We start from the raw sequence: 23053 nt of genomic DNA, 5'->3' as shown, positions 1-23053 counted from the left end.
CCCATGCTTGTGCTCTGTCTCTCTCTCTCTCAAAAATAAACATTAAAATAAGTAAGTAAATAAATAAATAATTATTACAACCATAAAGATCAGAGTTAATATAATTTATAAAACTAAAATTTGAAATTTAAAGACAATTCACTTCATAAATCTCTAAAACCAGCAGTGCAAAATAATGATCATTATGGTTTTTAAAGATCTTCAAAAAAGTTTTCTTCTGGCTACACACTCCTCCTTTCTCTGGTTACTTCTTCCTTGCCTCCTCACCTTCCTCAAAGAATACACTGCCTCCAGTCTAATATCTTGGCCTTCCCTCCACATTGTTTTTCTTAGTAACTTTAATGACTTCTATGGCTTGAGCTAACACCTCCATGGAAGTAAGTCCCAAATTAATCTCTAACCCTAAAATGTTCAGCTCAAATTTTCAAGTGCCTCCAGAAGATCTTCATATGGATTATTACAGAACCATAAATCAGTTGGTGGCCTACAGAGCCCTGGGAATATCCACAAATTTTATGTAAAATGCCAAATATTTATGTGTACATGTGTACTATTCTAGAAATAAGGGTCATAATTTTCAGATTCTCAACTGTATATGCAACCCCAAAGACCATGTAAACTCAGGTAAGTCACATACTACTAACATACCAGACTCTTTGGCATAAATACCAGACTGTTTTTTTAAGAGGGAAAACAAAGTCCGGGTTAAAGTGTCTAGGAAAGGGCTGCTAATATGTTTAACTTTCCCAAGCAGTATATTCTTTTAGCTGGCCAGCATCTTCTTATGCAGTGGGGATCAGCAAACTGCAGCTGTATGGCCAAGTGTTTTTCATAAAGTTTTATTGGAACACTACCCTGTCTGTTCATTTACATATTATCTACAGTTACACTTCTGTGCTACAGAGTAGTGATAAGAAATTATATGGCTTACATACTTAAAATATTTACCACTTCACCCTTTAGGAAGATTAACTGACCTATGTTTTTCTAGGTAATCCCTAAATTAATTAAAAAAAAAAAAAAACCAAAAACTTCCAACCTAATCTTAATAAAAGAAAATCTATCTTCTAGTTTTATTTGTAAGCAATACCAGAAACATGTATCAAGCACATGTAACTATTTTAACAACAGAGTGTGATTACCTGCCACTGCTGGGCTGCTGTGGAGAGTGTCTGGAATGATCAGAAGGCTCTGACCGTTGGTCAGGTGATCGTGACCGGCTGTGGCGGGGAGGTCTGTCATGTGATCGACCAGAATGATCTGATGCCAGTGACTGAATTTCTGAAATGTCTGTTAAGTAAAAGGGTGCTTTTTATTTTCCCATGAAATGATCATAGTAAAATAATGTAAAATGTAAGATACTCCAATGATAATGAATATAAGCTACTAAATATAATTTCATATAAAATGGTTGATTTAAGCATTAACTTCATCAACCACTGATTAATAATGGTGAGCTGCCTACAAAACAAAAAGGACAGTGACAACATGGATGTGGACCTCGAAGGCATATGGTAAATAAGTCAGAGAAAGACAAAAAAAACCAGAAAACAACTCACAAAAAGCAAAAATACAAACCCACACAACCACCAAACTCACAGAAAAAGAAATCAGATTTGTGGTTACCAGAGAGGGTGGGGGGAGGGGCAAAAGGAAACTGGAGGAAGGTCCAGACTTTCAGTTATAAAATAAATGAGCACCAGGGAAGAAATGTACAATAGATGATAATAGCTAACACTGCTACAGGATATATGAAGTTAAGAGACTAGATCCTAAGAGTTCTCATCACATGGAAAAATCTTTTTTTTTTCTTTTATCTACAGGAGAAGATAAAAGATGTTAACTAAACATATTGTGGTGATCATTTCACAATAGATGTAAATCAAACCATCATGCTGTGTACCTTAAACTTCCACATTTCTCAATAAAACTAGGAAAAATGTAATTAAAATTAAGCCCTCCACTCCCAGTATAATATATATTTGTAATTCTTAGGTTCTGAAGGTGTCTAGCTTGTAGAAAATTATTTCATTCAAACATATCAAATCTTCCTACTACTTTAACAGGTTACTTAAAGGGACTCTCCAAACAGAACTATACTCACCATCTCTCTCAGAGGCATTAGCAGAATGGATACTGTCAGAAAGATCAGGGACATTCAACAGGGTAGCTCGTTCATCTCTCTGAACTACCATTTTTAACTTGCCTTTAGACCTTTCTATCAATGTCTTTGCATCTGTCAGTGACATATTTTCTGTCACGGTACCATTTATCTGCAACAGAAAAAAAAAAAACCTCTAAGTTGAAAGTAAATGATAAAAATACAAATGTTAACTTAATATTATGAAACAGGAATATTTAAATTACTCCTTGGCTTGCTGTAAGAACCAAAATTAGTCTTTTCATAATATCAAAGTACTCCTCTTTCCTGAAATAAAATCTTTACTACACTGTTGCTATGTCAGAAAACCCGAATTAGTATCTCTGAGCCAATCCCCAAAAGCCTGTCACTTTCTATTACTTATAAGCAAACAAACAAAACAAACATTTTATTTTATTTTATTTTTTTTAATTTTTTTTTTCAACGTTTATTTATTTTTGGGACAGAGAGAGACAGAGCATGAACAGGGGAGGGGCAGAGAGAGAGGGAGACACAGAATCGGAAACAGGCTCCAGGCTCTGAGCCATCAGCCCAGAGACCGACGCGGGGCTCGAACTCCCGGACCGCGAGATCGTGACCTGGCTGAAGTCGGAAGCTTAACCGACTGCGCCACCCAGGCGCCCCCAAAACAAACATTTTAATAATATTTAGAGTAGTTATCAAAACCACTTATTGTGTAAGACTAGACATATCTACCTACAAAGTAGTTCCTAGCAGTGAAGGATATTCATTTGTAATGATTAATTTGCTCAGAATGACTCCATGCCTAAAGAAAAATATCAGTGTTGACAAATAATAACGGACAAACCATTTTTGTCCATTAAAAATGACAAACCATCCAGTGCCCCAAACATTGATTTTTAATTTTGGCAAAATTGCTTCAAACATGAGCAGAAACTATATGGTTACACTAGAATTTGTTTTCTACTTCAGTTCATTAAAATGTAAGAATATGACTATACCTTTAATACAACATCGCCTTCTTGAATATTGCCATCTCTTGCTGCCAAACTATCTTGTGAAATTTCCTTCACAAATATATGACTGGCCAATCGAAGACCATATTCTGAAATAACATATTTAAATGTCTTTAGCGTAAACCACACACTTTAAAAGTATAATAATCATCACCACACTGAGTTTTTAAGTACAATCAACAGCAAGAAATTATTCTTGGTCACCCTGCAAAGATGTCATTTCCTCTAATCATCAAAAAGTGTGCACTGTCAATGTGAAAGTAAAGAAAGTCTATGATCCAAGCAGAAGACTGACATACTTATTCCAATTTTTACTCAGAAAGGGGAAAGGAGAAAAAAAAAACCCAAGCCTGAAGAGAAGACCATTTCTTCCTATGTTGTATTAAACTAGCTTCTCAGAAGGTTTAATGAATACACTTCTAAAAAGTGAACTGCTTGAGGCTGGAAAAACTCTGGAAAGGTTGACAATTTTAATGACGACTTGTATCACTAAGCATACACTGTTTTGTTTTCCCCAATTTCCCAGAGCAAAAGTTTTTCTGATTCTACACACCTCTAACCATGGAGAGAGACATGCAGAACATTACTATATACATTCTGTGTTGGTGCGAACAAAGGCTTCAACTAGCTGTGCAGATACAGGCAGGAGTTAAAAAGGCCAGTCCTTTCCTTTTAACAACCAACCAGGTATCCAAATGTGAGGCAACATTAATTTTATCTGTGGATGAGGAAATGGTCAAAATTGAGGAAAGTACCAGGAGAGTCTAGAAAACTGTCCAGGGAACTGCAAAACCGCACAATTCTGTGTGTTTGTAAACCAGAACAATGACGACAAGAGCACATCAGTAGGAAAAGGAACGCTCCTGGCTCTGTCAGGAGAGAGGAAAGGACTCTGCATCTTACTGCATTAAAAAAAAGGTGGGGGGGGGGGACAAAAACAAAAAACCCTAAATTGCAGCTTAACTTAAGGCAAATACACACAGAGTGCTCAAACAGGAAAAGAATCAGGGTGAAAAGAGAAAATGACTTTTCAGAGGATCTAGGCAGTCAAATATATGTGCTTGAGAAATGGTTGTTATATCACAAGAATATAGTACAAATGACAAAAATGTCCTTATTCAAGATTAAAAAGTTATAAATAATCAATACAGAGATTACTTCAAAGTAATCCTCACATATTCATCAACTCCAAGTGTTTCCTTGGGTAAATATTAACTATACACCAGGCACTATGGCTAAAAAGCAGCGAATGAGACAGAGGCCCTACACTCTGGCAACAGTCAGTAGGGGCAAATGTAAGTGTGAGGAAGAGTTCATACAAAGGCAATATAGATTCAGTGTCCAGTACAGAGCCAGAGAGGAAGAAATACTAAAGCAGAAATACTACTAAACCAGAAGGATTAGGGTACACCTGTGAATGTGTATGTGGGGTGGGAGGTGGTAGAGACAGAATGGTTACAAACAAATGTCCCAAAAGGTATGAAGAACAGTCATAACTGTTAGGGTAGCTAGGACTGAGGAGTAACTAAGAGAGATGCGAAAGAATAACAAATGTCACAGAAGATCCTTTAACTCTATGAAGGTGTCTGCAGAATTGACTGGAAGGGATCCAGAGACTAGTTTCTGAGACTCATTATGTCCACTTAAGAGATGATAGTTATTCACCGCACCAAAAAAAAAAAAAAAAGTAACTCTGAGGTAACTAAGTAAATACATGTCAATGCACGTAAATGCCTGATGTCATAAACTTGACTGTGATCATTTTATAATGTATACATGTATCAAATCATGTTATATACCTTAAATATATATAACTTTATATATTTATATATAATGTCAATTACACCTCAATAAAGCTGAAAGAAAAAAAGATTACAGCAGCATGGATGAGGGAGGTGGTGGTGATAGTGGAGAAAGGCAGAAGTGGGAGGTTATTTAAGAATGGTATTGAGGAAGTTACAATATATTAACTGGGTACAGGGAAGTGAGGAAAAAAGAGATGTCAAGGATAAGTACAATATTTTCCATAACTGGCATGAGAAACTGGGTAGATGAGAATATATCTAATGAGCAACTTCATAAGAAAACACAAAAATTTTATGAGGAAGGTAGGAGTTTTGCTTGAGGTGTGTTAAGTCTGAGGGAGCTACGTGAAATACTGAAGTCAATATGCCTAACAGCTGGCACGCACAACCACACAGACTTGGACTGGAGAAATAAGTTTTGCCATCAGCAGCAGCTAACTGAGACAATGAGCAGATGCAATTGCCTAAAGAGGTTACGTTGAGGGGAAAAAAGAGATTCTAGAATAGAAATCTATGGAAGATTAAAGGGTAGGATGAGAAGGAGCCTGCAAAGGATACGTAAGGGGGTGAGAGATCCAAAAGAACACAGTATTACTGAAGCCAAGAGAAGATGTTATTTCAAAATATAGGAAGTGGTTAACACTATGGAAAATGGTACTGAAAAGGCAAGTAAAATAAAGACTGAAAATTTCTACTAGGTTTATTTAGTTTTAACAGCTTTGGGAGCAAGGTGTAACAGATACCAGGTCAGAGAGGGTTGACGAATGAGTGGCAAAATGAAGTAGAAACAGCAAGGGTAGACAGTTTGAGATGTCCACCACAGAGTGGGGTGGGGAGCAAGAACTAGAAAAAAGGTCTGTCAGGTGCTGGTATAGCAGATCAAAGCAAGCCTACATGATATTCTTAGTAGAACACCTTTTCACCAAAATGATCAGTCACAGATGCTTGCCTGCATTTGAGAGACATGTCCACAGGACGAGGTCACAATCGCATTCATTCTTATCAAATTTGATTAAGTAAGGAGAAGCGGCTAGCTTCAGTTTAAAGAAGTCCTGCATTATAGAGAAATGCCCTATCAGGGGTTCCTTCCCCTTAATCTCTTCATTTAAAAAGAAGTCTGCCCCCCTTCCCAAAAAGCAGAAATCCCAAGATTTCTTCCAATGGTTATGCTACTACTGATCCTAACAGCTAAGTAAAACACTGAAATTCAGCTTGGTACTGGTGTGACATTTGTTAGCATAATTTGTATTTGGCTATTCTAACCACAACAAGAAATTCAAAATCCCAACTACTGGACAATTTATTTGAAGTACGATCTGCTGCACCAAATTAATTCATGAAGAGAAAAGTAGATGATCCCTGAAGCCTGCTATAAAGGGATAGGACTTATGGCAACAGGACACAACAACGAAGATAACAAAAGACAACAAAAACGAGGATAGGAAAGGGCAGCAATTTCACTCATCAAAATTAGTGTTAACATTTTCATGTGAAAATGATAAACAAGTTGGTAGAGAATACCTTCATTTTTCCGGGATTTCACCAATGTGACTTTGGTGGGTTTGGCAGGCTGACTGGAGGCCACAGATCGCCTATCAGACCGTGGGGACAAACTCCTCTCTCTGCTTGCACTTCTATCCCTTGCCCAACTCTTCTCACTCCTTCTACTGACCAGACCTCCACGGCTGCTTCTCGGATCATGGACCTCCTCATCATAACTATCATCTTCTTTTTCAGATACAGGTTCAGGATCAGGACGACTAACTGGTATCTGAACTTTCTTCTTCCTCCTAATGGTCTACAAATAAAGATTACAAAAAAAGCTGATTGATTTCTACACACACTTTTAGTTCTTAAGAGAAAGGAAAATTATGTTTTTCTGGTCCTATGTCAAATAAATTAATTATGAATCAGAGAGACAAAATACACAAAAAATTGTAAGAAATTACTAGAGAATACATTTCCATAATGGTTATGTTTTCTGCTCTCTTGACAAACAGATCTGTTTAAGAACCAAATTTGGAATAGTGAGCCTAATAAAGTCCTTAGTTACTTAATTTAGAAAGACTGTTTAGGTATAATAATCACAAGCTTAAAGAGAAACTAGTAATTGTTAGTGATTTGGATAAAGGATGGGGCAGTGTACTCTAATACCATCAAATACACCGTTAGTTGCTACCAAGACCATCGCAAACTTGTAAGCCCAACTTGACTCCTTGAAATTTTCAGAATCCATCAGTATCAAGGCCCACAACTATCCTACTAAAACTCTTAATGGATAAATTTACTGTACCTCCTCCACATTAACATTCAACTTCTTAAGTTGGAGCTAATACTTTACCAATATAAACTGTTCAGTTTCTGTATCTCTCCAATTTCTATTGTTGGTATAAATCCCTTCTTCTGGCTTTCTTTCCTCAATGACTGCTATGTGGTTCAATTTTCCCTGGCCATTTATTTCCTTTACTTTCTGCAAGTTCAAGATCTATAAGCATTACATTCTGATTGTGTGGCCTCTTAATCCCTGGACTGCACTTGACTGTCTCATTCTGGTACACCCTCAATCTCATCAGAGATCTGCAAGATCTTTTTGGGGAACACTCCTTGATCTACTGAAACTTTTCTATGCCCATCTTTTTTATGATTCCTCCATTTTCTGTTCTCTCAGTCCACCAATTCTTTCCTGGTTTCACTTGTGCTGCTCCCAAGTTTGTGTGAGACGTCATGCTGTGATATTTAAATAACTTTCTTGTGACCTCTCAATCACCTGCCATGACAAACTTCAGTCCTGTATTATCTTTACCTTCAGATGGCTGCATTTCCAAACTTTGCTGATTAGGTCCTCCATAAATTCATTTTACTTTACAGAATTCTTTTGCTTGTCAGTAATCCTTTCCTCCACCTCTTGCCTCTCTATGGAATTTGCTAACACAGGTATTCCAAAACTATTCTTCAAGATCCCAATCACTCAGCCTGACTTGCACAGCTCAGTGTCACTTCACATCCCCTATATTCCAGATGGTTTTCAATACCTTATTTGTTTAGTCTTCCTTCCTTCAGGGTCCAAAGACCAAGTCGAACCTCTTTCTGTACAAACGAAATTCTCCCAAATGAGTTCTTATTCTTATCCCTACCCACCTCCAAGACTGTCCTCATCAACAACACCCCCTCAGGGTACTTACAACTTTAATCTCTCCCTCAAATTTGTCCTCTACTACTAATCTGCTAATTAATCTTCTATTCCTCTGTCTTGCTATTCATTTCCAAGTTTTCTTATCTCCTCCCTTTCTTCAAAGGGCTGCTGTATCCTTAATAGTGCTTGTTGCTGCCTACTACCACCAAGAGTCATCAGAGATGGCCCTTCTGAGGAAACAACACTGAAGCTGAAGCAGCAGCAAGATGCCTATATGTGGCAAGGTCAGACAGCCAATGCCCTGTTGTGAATGTAGAGAAGGCTGCCTGTCCTTCCACAGCTCAGACCCTTAGCAAGTAACAGTTACTATAAACATTCCTACCCGACTCTCTGCGTTTTAGTCTCACCTCTATTTCAATCTCCAACATACTGTTTTAGAAGCAATACTTTTGCTGTATTACTTTAAATCTTCAATTCCTCCCTAGTTATGTACAAACAAAAACAAAGTAACCAGATGAACACTCTGAGCTTTCCATGTCTTCCCCCAAGAGAGTGCCTACCACCTCTCTGGAAATCTACTGTACCTGAAACGCCTCTCATTCTCAGATGTGCATTATGGTTATGATTGTGGGTACCCGTCTATCCTATTAAGATTCAAGTTGTTTAGAGAAGGTCCTTGCCATGCATTTAACTGTACATATAATGAAATATTTGCAACCAGTAAGTGCTTAACTTATTGAAAAATATCCAATCCTGTTACAATTCTCCGTTTACATTATCGTTAATGGTTGTAAACTTACAAGAAGAGATTTAGAAGGTTTGGCAACTATCCTTGATTTTAACACTGAAAACTCTGAAACAAACTTAGGGGGAAATGCCTACTTCAAGACAGTTTAGCTGACATAAAGATTCAAATGTAAAATAAAGCAATGAATTCTATACAAGTACTAGCATAAAATATAGGTTATACACTTTTATAACTGGTAAAAGGTAAAAGGCTTTTATAAGCCTGACACCAAAGGCAGAACCAACAAGTGAACATCTGACAGACATGACAACATAAAAATGAAAACATTTCAATGTTGAAACAAAGTGATATAAAAACAAACCCCTCCAAAACAATCACCATAACAACCTACACTCAAAAAAACAAATGGGTACACAATATATGCAGTATATATAACAAAAGGCTAATAATCCTAATATATACCACACCCTAGTACAACAATCATCACCATATAAATGCTAAGGAATAAGCAAAGAAGAAACATAAATGGGCAGTATGTACACTACAACATGACCAAACTCATTTGTACTGTAAAATAGTTCATTTGAAATACTAGGTCAGTCTGTTTGGCAAAGATTTAAAAAGTGTTGCTGAAATTGGACTCTCAATGCCCTATCATCTTTCTGAAGGGCTGGTGATGCGTATATCATTCATGCCCTCTGACTGAGAAGCCACTCCCAAGAAGTTATTCCTAAAAAAGTAACTGAACAAGTAGGCAGAAACACAATGATCTTCAACACAGTATTTTTTTTTTTAATACTTGTGGAAACTGGACACTGAAATGCCCACCAATGAATGGGTTAGGTAAGCACGTACACACAGTGAAATGCTACATAACCACATGGAGATACACTGAAGTGCTCACAAACATTATCTCTAGGAGGTGTTTCTGCTCATACACTTCATAATGCTTTTTAAAGATGTTCAGAATTTTAGTAAAAATTATACACGCTCACTGTGTCATAAACTACTTCTAACTTCACTTATTGTTAAACTAAACTAAACCTATTTATGATAGTTATATTATCAAAGGACTTCTAACATTTTAGTTTAACAGAAAAGAAACAGTTTAATACCCAGGGAGCTCTTGGTTAATGGAAAGAAAATCACATAAACAACCAACCACCTTAATGTAAGAACACAGGGAGGAAAACAGATCGGTAGATTGGGGAGGAAGGAAGAGGAGCTGATTATTCAGAAATGAAAAAAACAAAACTAAACAAAGCAAAAACAATGTATATAATGACCTTGAGGTTCTGGTTCTGGCTAGGGATGCGTTAAGAGTTTAGAAAGACACCTCACAATGAAAGACCACATTGTAAGACACTGGGGTTTTATTCTGCCTCTCCAAGTCACGTAGCTAAGTACAATCAGAGCAAAATCCATCCTTGAGCTGTCCCAAATCCTTTTCCTATTTCAAATACACTACAGGTTTTGGACCTACTTCTCATAAAATGATTTCTATGGGGAGAAGTCTATAGTGCAGAAATACAACTTTCTTAGATGCATTATCAATGTGGAATATGTATATTGAATATTTTGCATGGTGAACAAAACAGCTCAACATTTCAGAGGAACAGAGCTTAAAACGTTGAGGTTACAGGTGAAGCTCACAACTCAGATACAGGAAGAAAACACCCAATTTACCTAAGGTGCTCACCTTTGAATATGCAGTTGAAAAATACTGAAAAATAGTAACAATGTTCAACATCAGCAGCTAAGGCAAGAATGCTAAAACTTACTCAATTTATAAAAATTAGCAATTTGCTTCTATAAATATTACAATCTCATGTTATAAAAACTTTAAAAACTCTACCACACACTAGCCAGTAAGTATATGAACTGTGATTTAAAAATAACACTATAAGTGTAAAAATATGACTACAATGAAGTTGTGAAAATATATACCCAAAAGAAGATGTCTGTCATTTGGAATGCAGTAACTAAATAGTGGGTCTACTGCAATCTGAGAAAACTCTCACCTCATCAGCAAAGATACTGGTGCAGAAATAAACCATATGGCACAGCAGCCTAGACGATGGAAGAGGGCTTAGCAACTGTGAAGTGCACAGTCTCAGGGAATACACCTCCTAGCTCTCACCCATTCCCCAAAGTCAAAACAGGGCAGGCCTTCCCCTCACTTCCAGCTCTCTCCCTTCTGTTGGGTCCACTGTGGTTCTGAGTGTCTGCTGGGAAGTAGCAAAGTTCTCAACAGACAAGGCAGGACAATCCATCTAGCTGCCTACCCAGCCTCCTCCTCCTGTTCTTTATACCTGAACTAAGGGCTTAAAGCAGTGCCTTAATAAGTCCTTTCAGAGGCTAGATGGGCAGAATGGGGGAAGGAGCAAAGTGGGTAAAGTAGCTACTGTGTTCCTAAACATGGATATGATTTTAAACAGAACTGTTACATTAAATCTATGCTGTGCCACATCTGCTTAGTTTTAACTGTGATTTGAGACCAGTTATCAAGAGTTAACTGAACTTAAAAAAAAAAAAAGTGGACTTAGAGAAATAATGAAATAGAAGAAAGATTCTAGCTATATACTAAAACAGTAACATTAAAATGCACCCTCAACAACTCTACAAAGAAAATCTTACCACTTTCTCTCTCCTCAAACTGTATCACAGTAACAAGGAAAGTGGTTGATGATGTATGTGTTCAAGGGACAATGTAAAACTTGCCCATTAAACAAATCCTGTAACAGAAAACAGGGCTAAATATTTCTAACAGACTATATGCCAAGATTCAGTCTAACTTTAGAACTTAAAAGAGAAGGGAACATTAAGCCATAAAGAGGTGACCTTTCACCTTTCAATCACTGCCTTTGTTTTTCAATCGAAAAAGAATCCTAGTATCTAAACTTTGAGAAAATATATTTTCTGTTATAAAACATACCACCAGTATTAGAAGAAACACTTTTGTAAGCTAACTTTATAAGTACTGATCCAGTTTTCGTTTTCTTAAAGGGGAAAGAGGAATTCAAACACCAGAAACATTTCAATGATAAAATTGATACTCTTACTAAAGTAAAGGTAAAAGATACTTACAATTTTTGCATTCTTCCCACTTTTTCTTAATTGCTGAACAGCAAAAGCATGTTCAACATTATCCATTGAAACTCCATTAACCATTGCAACTCGGTCATTTTCCCTAAGGAAAAAAAGGCCACCAAAATTACATATTAGAAAAAAACATACAGACAGGTTTATGAATATACTTTCAAGATGGATAGTTCCACAATTTTGTGGATACTTTCAGATAATGTTACAATAATGTCAAATGATTTACTTTCCCATCTCCTACAACATTTAGGAAGTCACTAATCACAGGTCATTAATGTTTTTTAAATCTTTTGTTTTTACATAAGAGTAAACAGGTACCACAATACAAAAAATGATTTTTGGTAGTACAATTACAGGGCATAGCTGGAAAAGTTACTCCCTTTTAAAAAATAAAGTCCTTCTCAATCCAATTTTCTTTCAATCCTGATTATATGCTCACTTTTTGCTAGCTGGTAATCTTTTGCCTCTCTTTCTCTTGCTTATCTTAACTGAAAAAAAAGGACAAGATTAAGGGTAAGAGGTTCCTGAAGGCTAAATTCCACGCCAAACTGCGTAGCAAGTTTTTTTTTCACCATTTTTATTTTTACAGTGACTAGCTTTCCGTTTATGATGGACATAAATGGCAATATATATTAAAGAATGCACTAGCGCTATGTGCCAGTGACCAAGGGTAGGAACGGTGCTTGTAACATAGGCACCCAAAAGAGCAAATGCACTTACTGTAGCTGTCCTTCAGCAGGTCCCCCTTTCAGAACATCTGAGATTACTATTGACGTTTCCCCACTCTGAAAATGAGGGTTATCTCTTCCACCAGATATTGCAATTCCAAATCCAAATCCAGGAGCCTAAGGTAATAATTATAGGAAAACAATGCCAGTACGAAAAATAACTATTCATTCTATCACACTCTATAATCTAAAAAAGTTTAGATATAAAAATTACAATCTTTTTTTTTTAATTTTTTTTTTTTAACATTTATTTATTTTTGAGACAGAGAGAGACAGAGCATGAACGGGGGAGGGGCAGAGAGAGAGGGAGACACAGAATCAGAAGCAGGCTCCAGGCTATGAGCCATCAGCCCAGAGCCCGACGCGGGGCTTGAACTCACAGACCGCGAGATTGTGACCTGAGCCGAAGTCGGACACTCAACCGACTGAGCCACCCAGGCGCCCCTAAAAATTACAATATTATTACACCTTACACCTATGATCCAAACACTTGGGTAGATTCATATCAGAATGATCTATCCTGGTATGGGAATGCATGTTCTAATAAATGCTGGACATAAAAGAATATTAAAAACTGACAATTACATGAGTGCTTTTTAAGTACTAAAATACATCTAAAAATTCTCAACACTGAAATCCTGGAATTTATTTTGATTATCAAAAGGGTTCCTGAAGGTATTGGCAGTATACTAGTGTGACCATCACAAACACTGGCAACTAACTTATAGAATAAACAATTAGTATAAACATCTGATGCCATTTTGTATAATAAATCAACAGCTGTGAAAATCAAATATGTTATTTCACCTTCCCTCAATTATGCTAAAAATATCTTTATGAAGTAGTACATTATGCACATTGCATATAACAGAAAGTAGAACCATATCAAACCTTTTAAAATAGGTTTTTAATTAAAGGAAATAACACATGACATACTTCTAAATGAACTGAAAATCTTAGTCACAATGACTAAAGCCATACCAATACAAAAAAGAAATTCAAAATATTTCCAGGTTATTAAAAAATTAACTAATCTTAAAGAAATCCACACCATTCCCTTGAAATTAAATGAAGTATTCAGAGTTGTCTAAAGAAACATCAAATATTTTCCTAGGGTTCCAGAATCACTAAAGCAGAGGAGTATGTTTTCATATAACACTGTATTACACTATGTACTACAATCTAAACCACCTGAGGAGATAGGCTATCTAGTCCACAAGAGAGGAGACTATATCCACCACAGACTAGGCATATGTCATGACCTCCCCCCCTTCCTACCCCAAAGCCTACTGAAGTAACAAGAACGAAAAAAGAAAAACTCCTTAAAAAAGAATAAACACCAGTAATTCCACTTGTAGGTATATACCTCCCCAAAATGAAAACATATGCCCATACAAAGACTTAAACCCAAATGTTCATAGCCTCATCATTTATAATAGCCAAAAAGGGAAAAACAACCCAAATATCCATCAATATGGATAATGTTTATTTATCCAAATGGATAAATAAAAATGTGTACATCCATACAATGGAATAGTATTTGCAGTAAAAGGAAATGAAGTAGTAGCACATGCTGTGAGAGAAGCCAATCACAAAAGACCATATACAGTATAATTCCATTCACAAAAAATGTTCAGAAAAGACAAATTCAAATCTGTACGTGGTGTTGTCTAAAACAAGGGATGGGAAAGGATGGAGAGACTGGGCAGTAATAGCTTATGGTACAGTATTTCTTTTTTAGGATAATGAAAATACTGAAGGAATGACTGGTGATGGTCATACAACTCTGTGAATATACTAAGAACCATCAAATTGTATGCTTTAAAGGGTGAGTTGGATGGTATGCAAATTATATTGCAATAAAGCTAATGCAAAAAATGGTTAATGCTGAAAAAAAAAAAACCCAAACAGGAAAACATCTAGCTAGCCAAAAACAATGGCATCTGTCTGAATCTGTCTCCTTATATATCTTCCCAAAATAATATAAGAACAAATCACTACACAAAACCATTCCCTTATTATAACTTGAAGACAGACAATATCCAAATTTCAAAACAGCCAGAAACAGGCCTAAAATTTCAAAAATAAATGATTAGCATGAAACACCTGTTAGCACAGCATTAGAAATATAAGAAACTACTTTACAGAACAAATTCAAATACATCTGAAAACCTACACGAACCAGACAATTCCCTAGGGAAATACACAATTATTGAAATGACTCAATCAGAAATTAAAAATGCAATTTAAACAATGTAATTTCTGGAGAAGAAATAGAGAACATTATGAGGGAATTATCCCACAAAAAAAGCACCAGGAACAAGATGATTTCATAGGAGAATTCCACCAACTTCATGGAAGAATTCATAAGAGAATTCATAGGATGATTTCATAGAATTCATAGCCTCAAAGCTCCATATAACTCGTCCAGAGCACTGAAAATGAAGGAAAGCTTCTAAACTCTTTTTAAAAAGCAACTAGAATACTGGTATCTAACTCTGATAGTGACTGTCCATAAAGACAGAGCCCCACTACAAATATTAAAGCCCAACATGATTTATGTATATCTATCTATACAAAAAGTATTAAGCCAAAAAAGAGCAAACAGGGGGCATATAAATACTCCATGACAAAGGGATTTATTATAGGAATGCAAGATTGATATATAAGGAAATTCGCTGGTATCATATATTCTATTATTAAATTTCAATGGAAAACATTTTTATGATTATATCCAAAGATCCTGAAAAGGACTTTGACAAAATCCAACATTCACTAATAAGAAATTTAAAAAGAAAGAAAATGCATTCAATTGTAACATGTTGCTTTTTAGTAAATTACATGAAGAAATCCAGTTTCATATACATATGTAATTTAAAAAAGGAAGAGTTATTTTAGTAGCCCTTTTAGGTAATTATGGATATTGTTTGATCTTAAACCAAAACTTGATATCAGTTTCTTAACAGTCGCAATGCACAATCTGAATACCAATAAATATTTTGTACTGTTACATGAATACCCATTGGCCAGTTTTACACTTTCAATGGATATTTCACCCATCATGATTGTATAACAGGATGCCTTAGTCATTTGAAAAGTACTTAAAGCAAATTATTCTTCTGCTTTTTTTTTGTTTCTCCTTGGAAGAGGCTCAGACTAATCTTTTTTTTTTTTTTTTTTAATGTTTATTTCTGAGACAGAGACAGAGCATGAGTGGAGAGCAGAGAGAGAGAGAGGGAGACACAGAATCCAAAGCAGGCTCTAGGCTCCGAGCTGTCAGCACAGAGCCTGATGCCGGGCTCGAACTCACAAACCGTGAGATCATGACCCGAGCCAAAGTCAGTCGCTCAACCGACTGAGCCACCCAGGCACCCCTAGACTAATCTTTTATTCTATGTACTTTTATATTGTTCATTTACATCTTGCTTGGTAATTCTTTCATTTAAAAATTTAAAAATAACACAAAAAAATTATAAAGAAATGCTGAAAATATCAGGAACTTTCGATGAGAAAGAGATGAGAAGATATTTTCCTTAAGGTTTTACTTGTGAGCCAGTCTAAGTGTAGTTTTTGGCTGCAGTGAACCAGGGTCGAAAACCTGGCCTGCACCACTGCTTCTGTGCAGCTCCAGCACTTAGTAAGGCAGGGAATTCCTGGATTAGTGCTTGCTACAGTTCATTTAATGATTACCCTGATGTCTGTGATCCCCAAATCTGGCTGGGGATGAGAATCATTTGAGAACAGTTTCAAAGTGCTTGCTGATGTACAACCCCCCACCTCATACCAATTAAATAAAACCGGAAGAGGGGAGCTGGCAAGCATTTTTTAAAAAGTGATTCTAATGGACAACCAGGGCTGAGAACCCCAGCCTTAAATGGTTTGTGAACTTCAGACCAGGTTGGTAATCAAGAACCTTCAAAGCTCTCTGAGGTACCTGGGTGGCTTGGTTGGTTAAGTGTCCGACTTCTGATTTTGGCTCAGGTCCTGATCTCACAGTTCATGAGATGGATCCCCACATCAGGCTCTGTGATGACAGCATGGAACCTTCTTGGGACCCTTTCTCTGCCCCTCCCCTGCTCGGGCATGTGCATTCTCCCTCTCTCTCAAAATAAATAAATCAAGAAAAAAAATTCAAAGGTTTCAACTATTCCACACTTCCCCTTCCCTCTACCTTCACCATTGTCTTATTTGACCTTCTCAATAGGTTTCTTACCTCCACCTACTTACAATTTACCTTCCCTCATGTTTGAAGGGTTATCATTTTTTTAAAGTTTATTTATTTTGAGAGAGAGAAAGAGAGAATGCATGTCAGCATGAGGAGGGGGAGGGGAAGAAGGAGGGGAGAGAGAGAGAGAGAGAGAGAGAGAGAATGAATGCCAAGCAGTCTCTGTACAGATAGTATAGAGCCCAACGTAGGGCTCAATTCTACAAACCGTGAGACCATGACCTGAGCCAAAATCAAGAGGTGGACGCTTAACCAATGGAACCACCCAGACATCCATGAAGAGTTACCATTGTAAAACAATCTAATCCTGTCATTCCATTGGCCATAGGTTCAAATTCTTTAGTATGAAGCATTGTGAAATACAACTCCAACTTGCTTCCCAGCACCCTAGTCTTTGCTCTAAACACACAGAACCACGAATACCTGCTTAAGCATGCCATACGTTAGCAAACTCTATTTTGTATCTCCTCTCTACACCTAGGATTCCTTTAGCATCTCATCAGTCTTGCAAGTTTCAGTTCATTAAAATCCAAGTTTGGTGTCATCCCATTCATAAAACCAAACCACTTTTCCACTAGTAGAAGAGAGATACACTTCTACTTAACAAATGGCACTGTAAAAAGCCTGGGGTATCAAGGCCCAGCCTGGGAGGGATTCACATACTCATCTACATATTCCAGCTAAGAACAACCCTGCAAGGGCCTAACACAAAGTGATTTGTCAACAATAACAAACTAGGGACTCAGCTGGTTAAGCGTCTGACTTCAGCTCAGGTGAGTTTAAGCCCTGTGTTGGGCTCTGTGCTGACAGCTCAGAGCCTGGAGCCTGGTTCGGATTCTGTGTCTCCCTCTCTCTCTGCCCCTCCCCTGTTCGTTCTCTGTCTCTCTCAAAAATAAATCAACATTAAAAAAAATTACAAAAAAACAATAACAAACTAAAACAAGTATATGATTAATTATTCAATTTAATTTTAATTAAATTCCCCTTTATAGAAAGCTGTCTTTTTTTAAACTAGCACTAATTTGAGCATTAGCAGCTCAGATTTCTAGAAAAATAAACAGCCATAGTATCATGGATTCTGAACCTTCCTGAATTCTCAAATAAAAACAAGCAGGGCAACTGCATGATAAATAAACAAACAAACAAAAAAACCACAGACATTTACAACAAATCCAGGTAACCAATAAATGCTCTTCAGGTATAAAACACAAGCAGTCAGGGCTGAGCAACCAGCTATGAGACTTGTGTGTTCCCAATACCTACGTGGAAGGAAAGCCATACAGTGTCTGACATACCTAGACCTGAAGAACCCCCAAATAACTGATAGGTATTCTTCACCGGAAACAATGGCAGAACAATTTGAGAACAGCAGTGGAAACTGGGAGGGATTTCCCCTGCCCTAATAGTGGGTGAGAGCAAGGAATCAGGCAGCAGAGCCTGAATCAACTGGAGCAGTGTGACCCCTAGGAATTCTCAACACTGACCTATCAGGCCTTTCTGGACAGGGCCCAACACTGTGGAGAAACTTTTGGCAGTGCAATCAAAGTTGGGCGGGACAGGAATAACAGAGACAAAAGAGAAGGTCCAGATAAAAGTGTGCAAAAGGCAAATAGCTAGGAAATGTCAGAAAGCAGCAGTAAGGTTTTTTGGCCGAAATACATGCAAGTACGTGTACAAACACACACAGGAAAACAGCCAATTTCTAAAGAACTCAAAAGAACTAATTTTATATAAAATGAGCAAAAAAAAAGTTAACAGGATCAAATCCCTTACAAAATTACTATAAATATAGTGAGTAGCAGAATAATATCCCTACAGAAAAGGGAAGCATGCCAGAATGAGTGTTCAAAAAAAGAGGAAAAAACGACCAAAACTGTTACTATTAAAAAACTACAAGGCATAAGGAAAATAGGTAAGGCATGAAAGAACATAAATAAGAATTAGAAAAACTCAAAAATGAGTTGACAGAATTCAAGAGCTAATTTATAAATTTGAAAGTCATTTTTGATAGGAACACAAGACCAAATAAATACTGTAAGAGAAAAAGAAAGCAAAAACAGAGAAATCTTTTTAAAACCAAAAAAGAAATGATGCATAAGATTTTTTTTTAAATTCTGAAAGAAAGTAAGTATTGCAAGATAGGCAATAGAGATACAACATATGTACAGCGGGAGTCCCTAAAAAACTAAACCAAAATAAGGGAAAAGAACAATAAAACCGGTAAAAAACAAAAACAAAGAAAACTTAACCAATACTATTATTTTTTAAATTAAACTACATACTCAAAGGATGCACACTGCTGTAGATATGAGAGTTATCTGAGAATATCAATTCAGAAAGACTAACGCCAAAGATCTACCCAAATAAAATGATTATATTTTAAGGAAAAAGACTCTCTGACATCTAGGCAAAAAAAGCTCCTAATTTATAAAGAAACTTAGATTATCATCACCCTTGGATAGCAAAATGTTATGCCAAAGATAACACAGTTAAAATACTCAAAGGAAACATGGGGTGCCTGGGTGGCTCAGTCAGTTAAACGTCAGACTTCACCTCAGGTCATGATCTCACTGTTGGTGAGTTCGAGCCCTGCGTCAGGCTCTGTGCTGACAGCTCAGAGCCTGGAGCCTGCTTTGGATTCTGTCTCCCTCTCTCTCTGTTCCTCCTCCTCTTGTGCTCTGTCTCTGTCTCTCAAAAATGAATAAACATTCAAAAAAAAATTTTTTTTAATAAAATAAAATACTCAAAGGAAACAGTAAGCCCCACTAGAATGGACAGAATGGAAAGCATAAAAGGCACACATGAGCTAATAAACATGCAAAAACAGAGAATACTGTTTTCATGATCTTCCTTAAGAATCTAATAGAAAATGACTTTCTGACAATCAAAATAAGAGACACACAGAGAGCACTGGTGACAAGCATTAAATATATACTTACTTCGAAGATTAAATGAGGATTAAGGGGTGAAAGGATTAAAGTATGTAATAGCTATATGAGCTACATATAGTAAAAATCTTTTTTTTTTTAATCGGGAGAAGAATAAGGATAGCATGTGTAAAAATTTTTAGCATTGTGTTCACTAATCAGAATTGCCAGTGGCAGAATGATTATTATTCTTCACAATCATATGCTCTGTACTGGACTTACTAAATGACTAACATGGTTGCCTTCCCAAGGGATTTTCAAAAGAAATACAAATTAGTCCATTTTTTTTCTCTTGTATTTTTACAATAAACACTTTGTAGGTGTGCCCAAAGATAGCTGACTTTTACACGCTTACATGAGAAAATGTCCAGATAATGTTTTTTATTATGGTGCTGAGGGAAGGGATTAAAGGGAATACATACAATCTCATGTATTTGTGCACACACATATACAGTTACAGCTTTTGGATGGAAGAGAATCAAAGAATTGTACTTTCACCATATTTTATCCTTTTGAGACCATAAGCACCCATGAGCAGCAATAGCTTAAATGTTTCTATCTTTGCCTGGTAGGGAAACTGAATTTATGATAAGAGGCCTGAAATCTGTTCAGTTTCTTGTCCAGTTTTACTGAACATTAACCATGCCCATTCCTTTATATATCATTATGACTGCTTTTGCCTTGAGTAGTTGCAACAGGGATCCTATCTATGGCCTACAACGCTGAAATAATTTACTATCTGACCCTTTACAGAAAAGGTTTGCCCAGTCATGTGTATTAAAGCATTTTTTGATTCTTTAAAAAAAAAGGAGGTGAGGGGAGGAGTAGTTCCTAAAAGTTGACTTAGCTGCAGAAACATCTGGATAATCTCTTTTCCAAACATTCTTCTCTGTTCTCTTTAAAAAAATTTTTTTAATGTTTATTTATTCTTGAGGGAGAGAGAGCCAGAGTGAGAATGGGGTAGTGGCAGAGAGAGAGGGAGACACAATGTGAAACAGGTTCCAGACTCTGAGCTGTCAGCCCAGAGCCTGATGCGGGGCTTGAACTCACTCACGAGCCATGAGATCATGACTCGAGCTGAAATTGGATGCTTAACTTACTGAGCCACCCAGGCGCCCTTCTTCTCTGTTCTCTTCAAAGATGCCCAATTCTCTAGTTACAGATTTCCCCTGTTACTGTCTATTTTTTCTCCTGGTTTTCCATGCCACATTTTTACAATCAGCTCACTTAATCTTTCCTAACTTTTTTTGCCAATTACAGTTTAACTCTTCTCCACTTGTTCTTCCAATCAATCCTCAACATTCTATGACACCTGGGACACCTGGGTGGCTCAGCTGGTTAAGCATCCAACTTCAGCTCAGGTCATGATCTCAAAGTTCATGAGTTCAAGTCCCGCATCAAGCCCTGCACTAACAGCTCAGAGCCTAGAGCCTGCTTTGGATTCTGTGCCTTCCTCTCTCTGCCCCTCCCCCACTCGGTCTTTCAAAAATAAATAAATTTAATAACAAAAAAAATTCTATGAAACCTATTCTAATTGTTTTCCCAATGGACATTGGGATCACAGAATTTTAAAACCAAATAGATTCTCAGCAATCATTTGATTCAACTTCCTTTTTACAAATGAAGGCAGAAGGTCAGGGGTCCTATGTGTGCCTCTACTACTTTCAGAATATGACTTTATGTAGGACCTCTGTGGACTTGAGTTCCCTCACTTAAAAGAGATTAGGATTCTATTAACTCTGATACACTTTGATTCTATGAGGTTTTAAAGGCCTGTTCAAAATTAGTTAGTGCTGGGGTGCCTGGATGGCTCAGCTAGTTAAGTGTCTGATTCTTGATTTCAGCTCAGGTCATGATCTCACCATTCATGAGATCAATACCCATGTCAGGGCTCCACACTGACAGCATGGAGCCTGCTTGGGATTCTGTCTCTCTCCCTCTCTCCCTCCCCCACTGCTCATGTTCTCTATCTCTTTCTCAATCTCAATAAATAAATTAATTAATTAAGCTTTAAAAAAGAGAGCTCAAAAAGACCCTTAAAGCAGTTTTTCTACCTATCTTGGTAGTTCTCAGAATGTTGCTTAAATTATCTTGACTGTTAGGTTGGTTCCTTTTTATCTTTGTGTCCTTAAACAGTCCCCTGGCTACTCAAATTGTGTGTGTATGTGTCCCCATTTATTCTCACACTCTCTAACAATTCTGATTCTCAATCTGTAGCTTCCATTTCTAATTCCTATTCTATTTTCTTACTCCCAGCTTCTTACAGGACACCTCCAACTGCTCTTCTCCAAAACTGTCATTTTCTCCACAAAACTGACCTCGCCACCTATGTTCTACTCTTAAAAAAACACCAAAAAACAGACAAAAACACCAAAAAACAACAAGACCCAAACTTGGGCTGCTTCCTTACCAAACTTACTTGTTTTTATTTATTGCACGTATAGGTAGCTTATGTGACAGAATTATAGGAGTTCTGAATTTCAGAAATTACATTCCATACACATTTTTTAAATTTAAAATTAATTTGACATATAAATGGAAAAAGCATTACATGCTAAGTCCAATGACCTGGGCTCAAGTTATAGCTTTTATGTAGCATTTCACAAGACCTATCTGACACTCAGTTTACTTTGTGTGGCTATGAACACCTTCTTCACAGAACGTTAAAATGAAGAGTTCAAAACACAATGCACTCTACCAAGGTAAACAATGGCCTTCAATCAGCTAAAACAAGCCTACCTTAGTTTACATGTTTACATCAGTGTAAATGCTTACTTTATACCCATCTTATACCAATTTGGCGCTACTTACCAGATATGAAGGATTTCTCCCCCCTCCCCTGCCACCTGCTCAACTTGGGACAAGTTAAATGAGATGTAAGTCACATAACATAAAATTCACCCTTTAAAATGTACAATTCAATGTTTTTATGTATTCAGAGGTGTACAACCATCACAATTAATTTGGCAACATTTTCATCACCCTAAAAAGAAATTCCTTACCTCTTTATAGCCATCATCCCTCTATGTCCCCAATCCTAAGCAACCACTAGTCTATGTTCTATTTACCTGTTCTGACCATTTCTTATAAATGGAATTATACAATATATGGTCCTTTGACTGGCTTCCTTCACTTAGTATAATGTTTTCAACATTTATCCATAGTGTAGCATGTATTAGAAAGACTGTACTTCCCCCCACCATACTGTCTTGGCACCTTGTTCCAAATTTACTTCTTAATTCAGTCA

At 36.8% G+C, this 23053-nt stretch overlaps 1 protein-coding gene across 6 annotated transcripts in view; it reads right to left on the bottom strand.

Moving 5' to 3' along the window:
• The window catches only part of TJP1 (tight junction protein 1), a 107630-nt gene that overhangs the window by 51295 nt on the left and 33282 nt on the right, over positions 1–23053 (bottom strand). For all 6 annotated transcript variants that reach the window (XM_030317517.1, XM_030317518.1, XM_030317519.1 and 3 more), the window contains exons 3-8: positions 12647–12771; positions 11912–12014; positions 6465–6741; positions 3124–3227; positions 2105–2273; positions 1143–1290 (exon numbers count right to left, since the gene is read on the bottom strand). In XM_030317517.1, the coding sequence (XP_030173377.1) occupies positions 1143–1290; positions 2105–2273; positions 3124–3227; positions 6465–6741; positions 11912–12014; positions 12647–12771 (926 nt within the window). The remainder of the gene's footprint in view (positions 1–1142; positions 1291–2104; positions 2274–3123; positions 3228–6464; positions 6742–11911; positions 12015–12646; positions 12772–23053) is intronic.

Source organism: Lynx canadensis, chromosome B3 (assembly GCF_007474595.2).
Source record: "Lynx canadensis isolate LIC74 chromosome B3, mLynCan4.pri.v2, whole genome shotgun sequence".
Taxonomy (NCBI): domain Eukaryota; kingdom Metazoa; phylum Chordata; class Mammalia; order Carnivora; family Felidae; genus Lynx; species Lynx canadensis.
The sequence above is the reverse complement of the archived record's forward strand: the minus strand, read 5'-3'. Positions and strand labels throughout refer to the sequence as shown.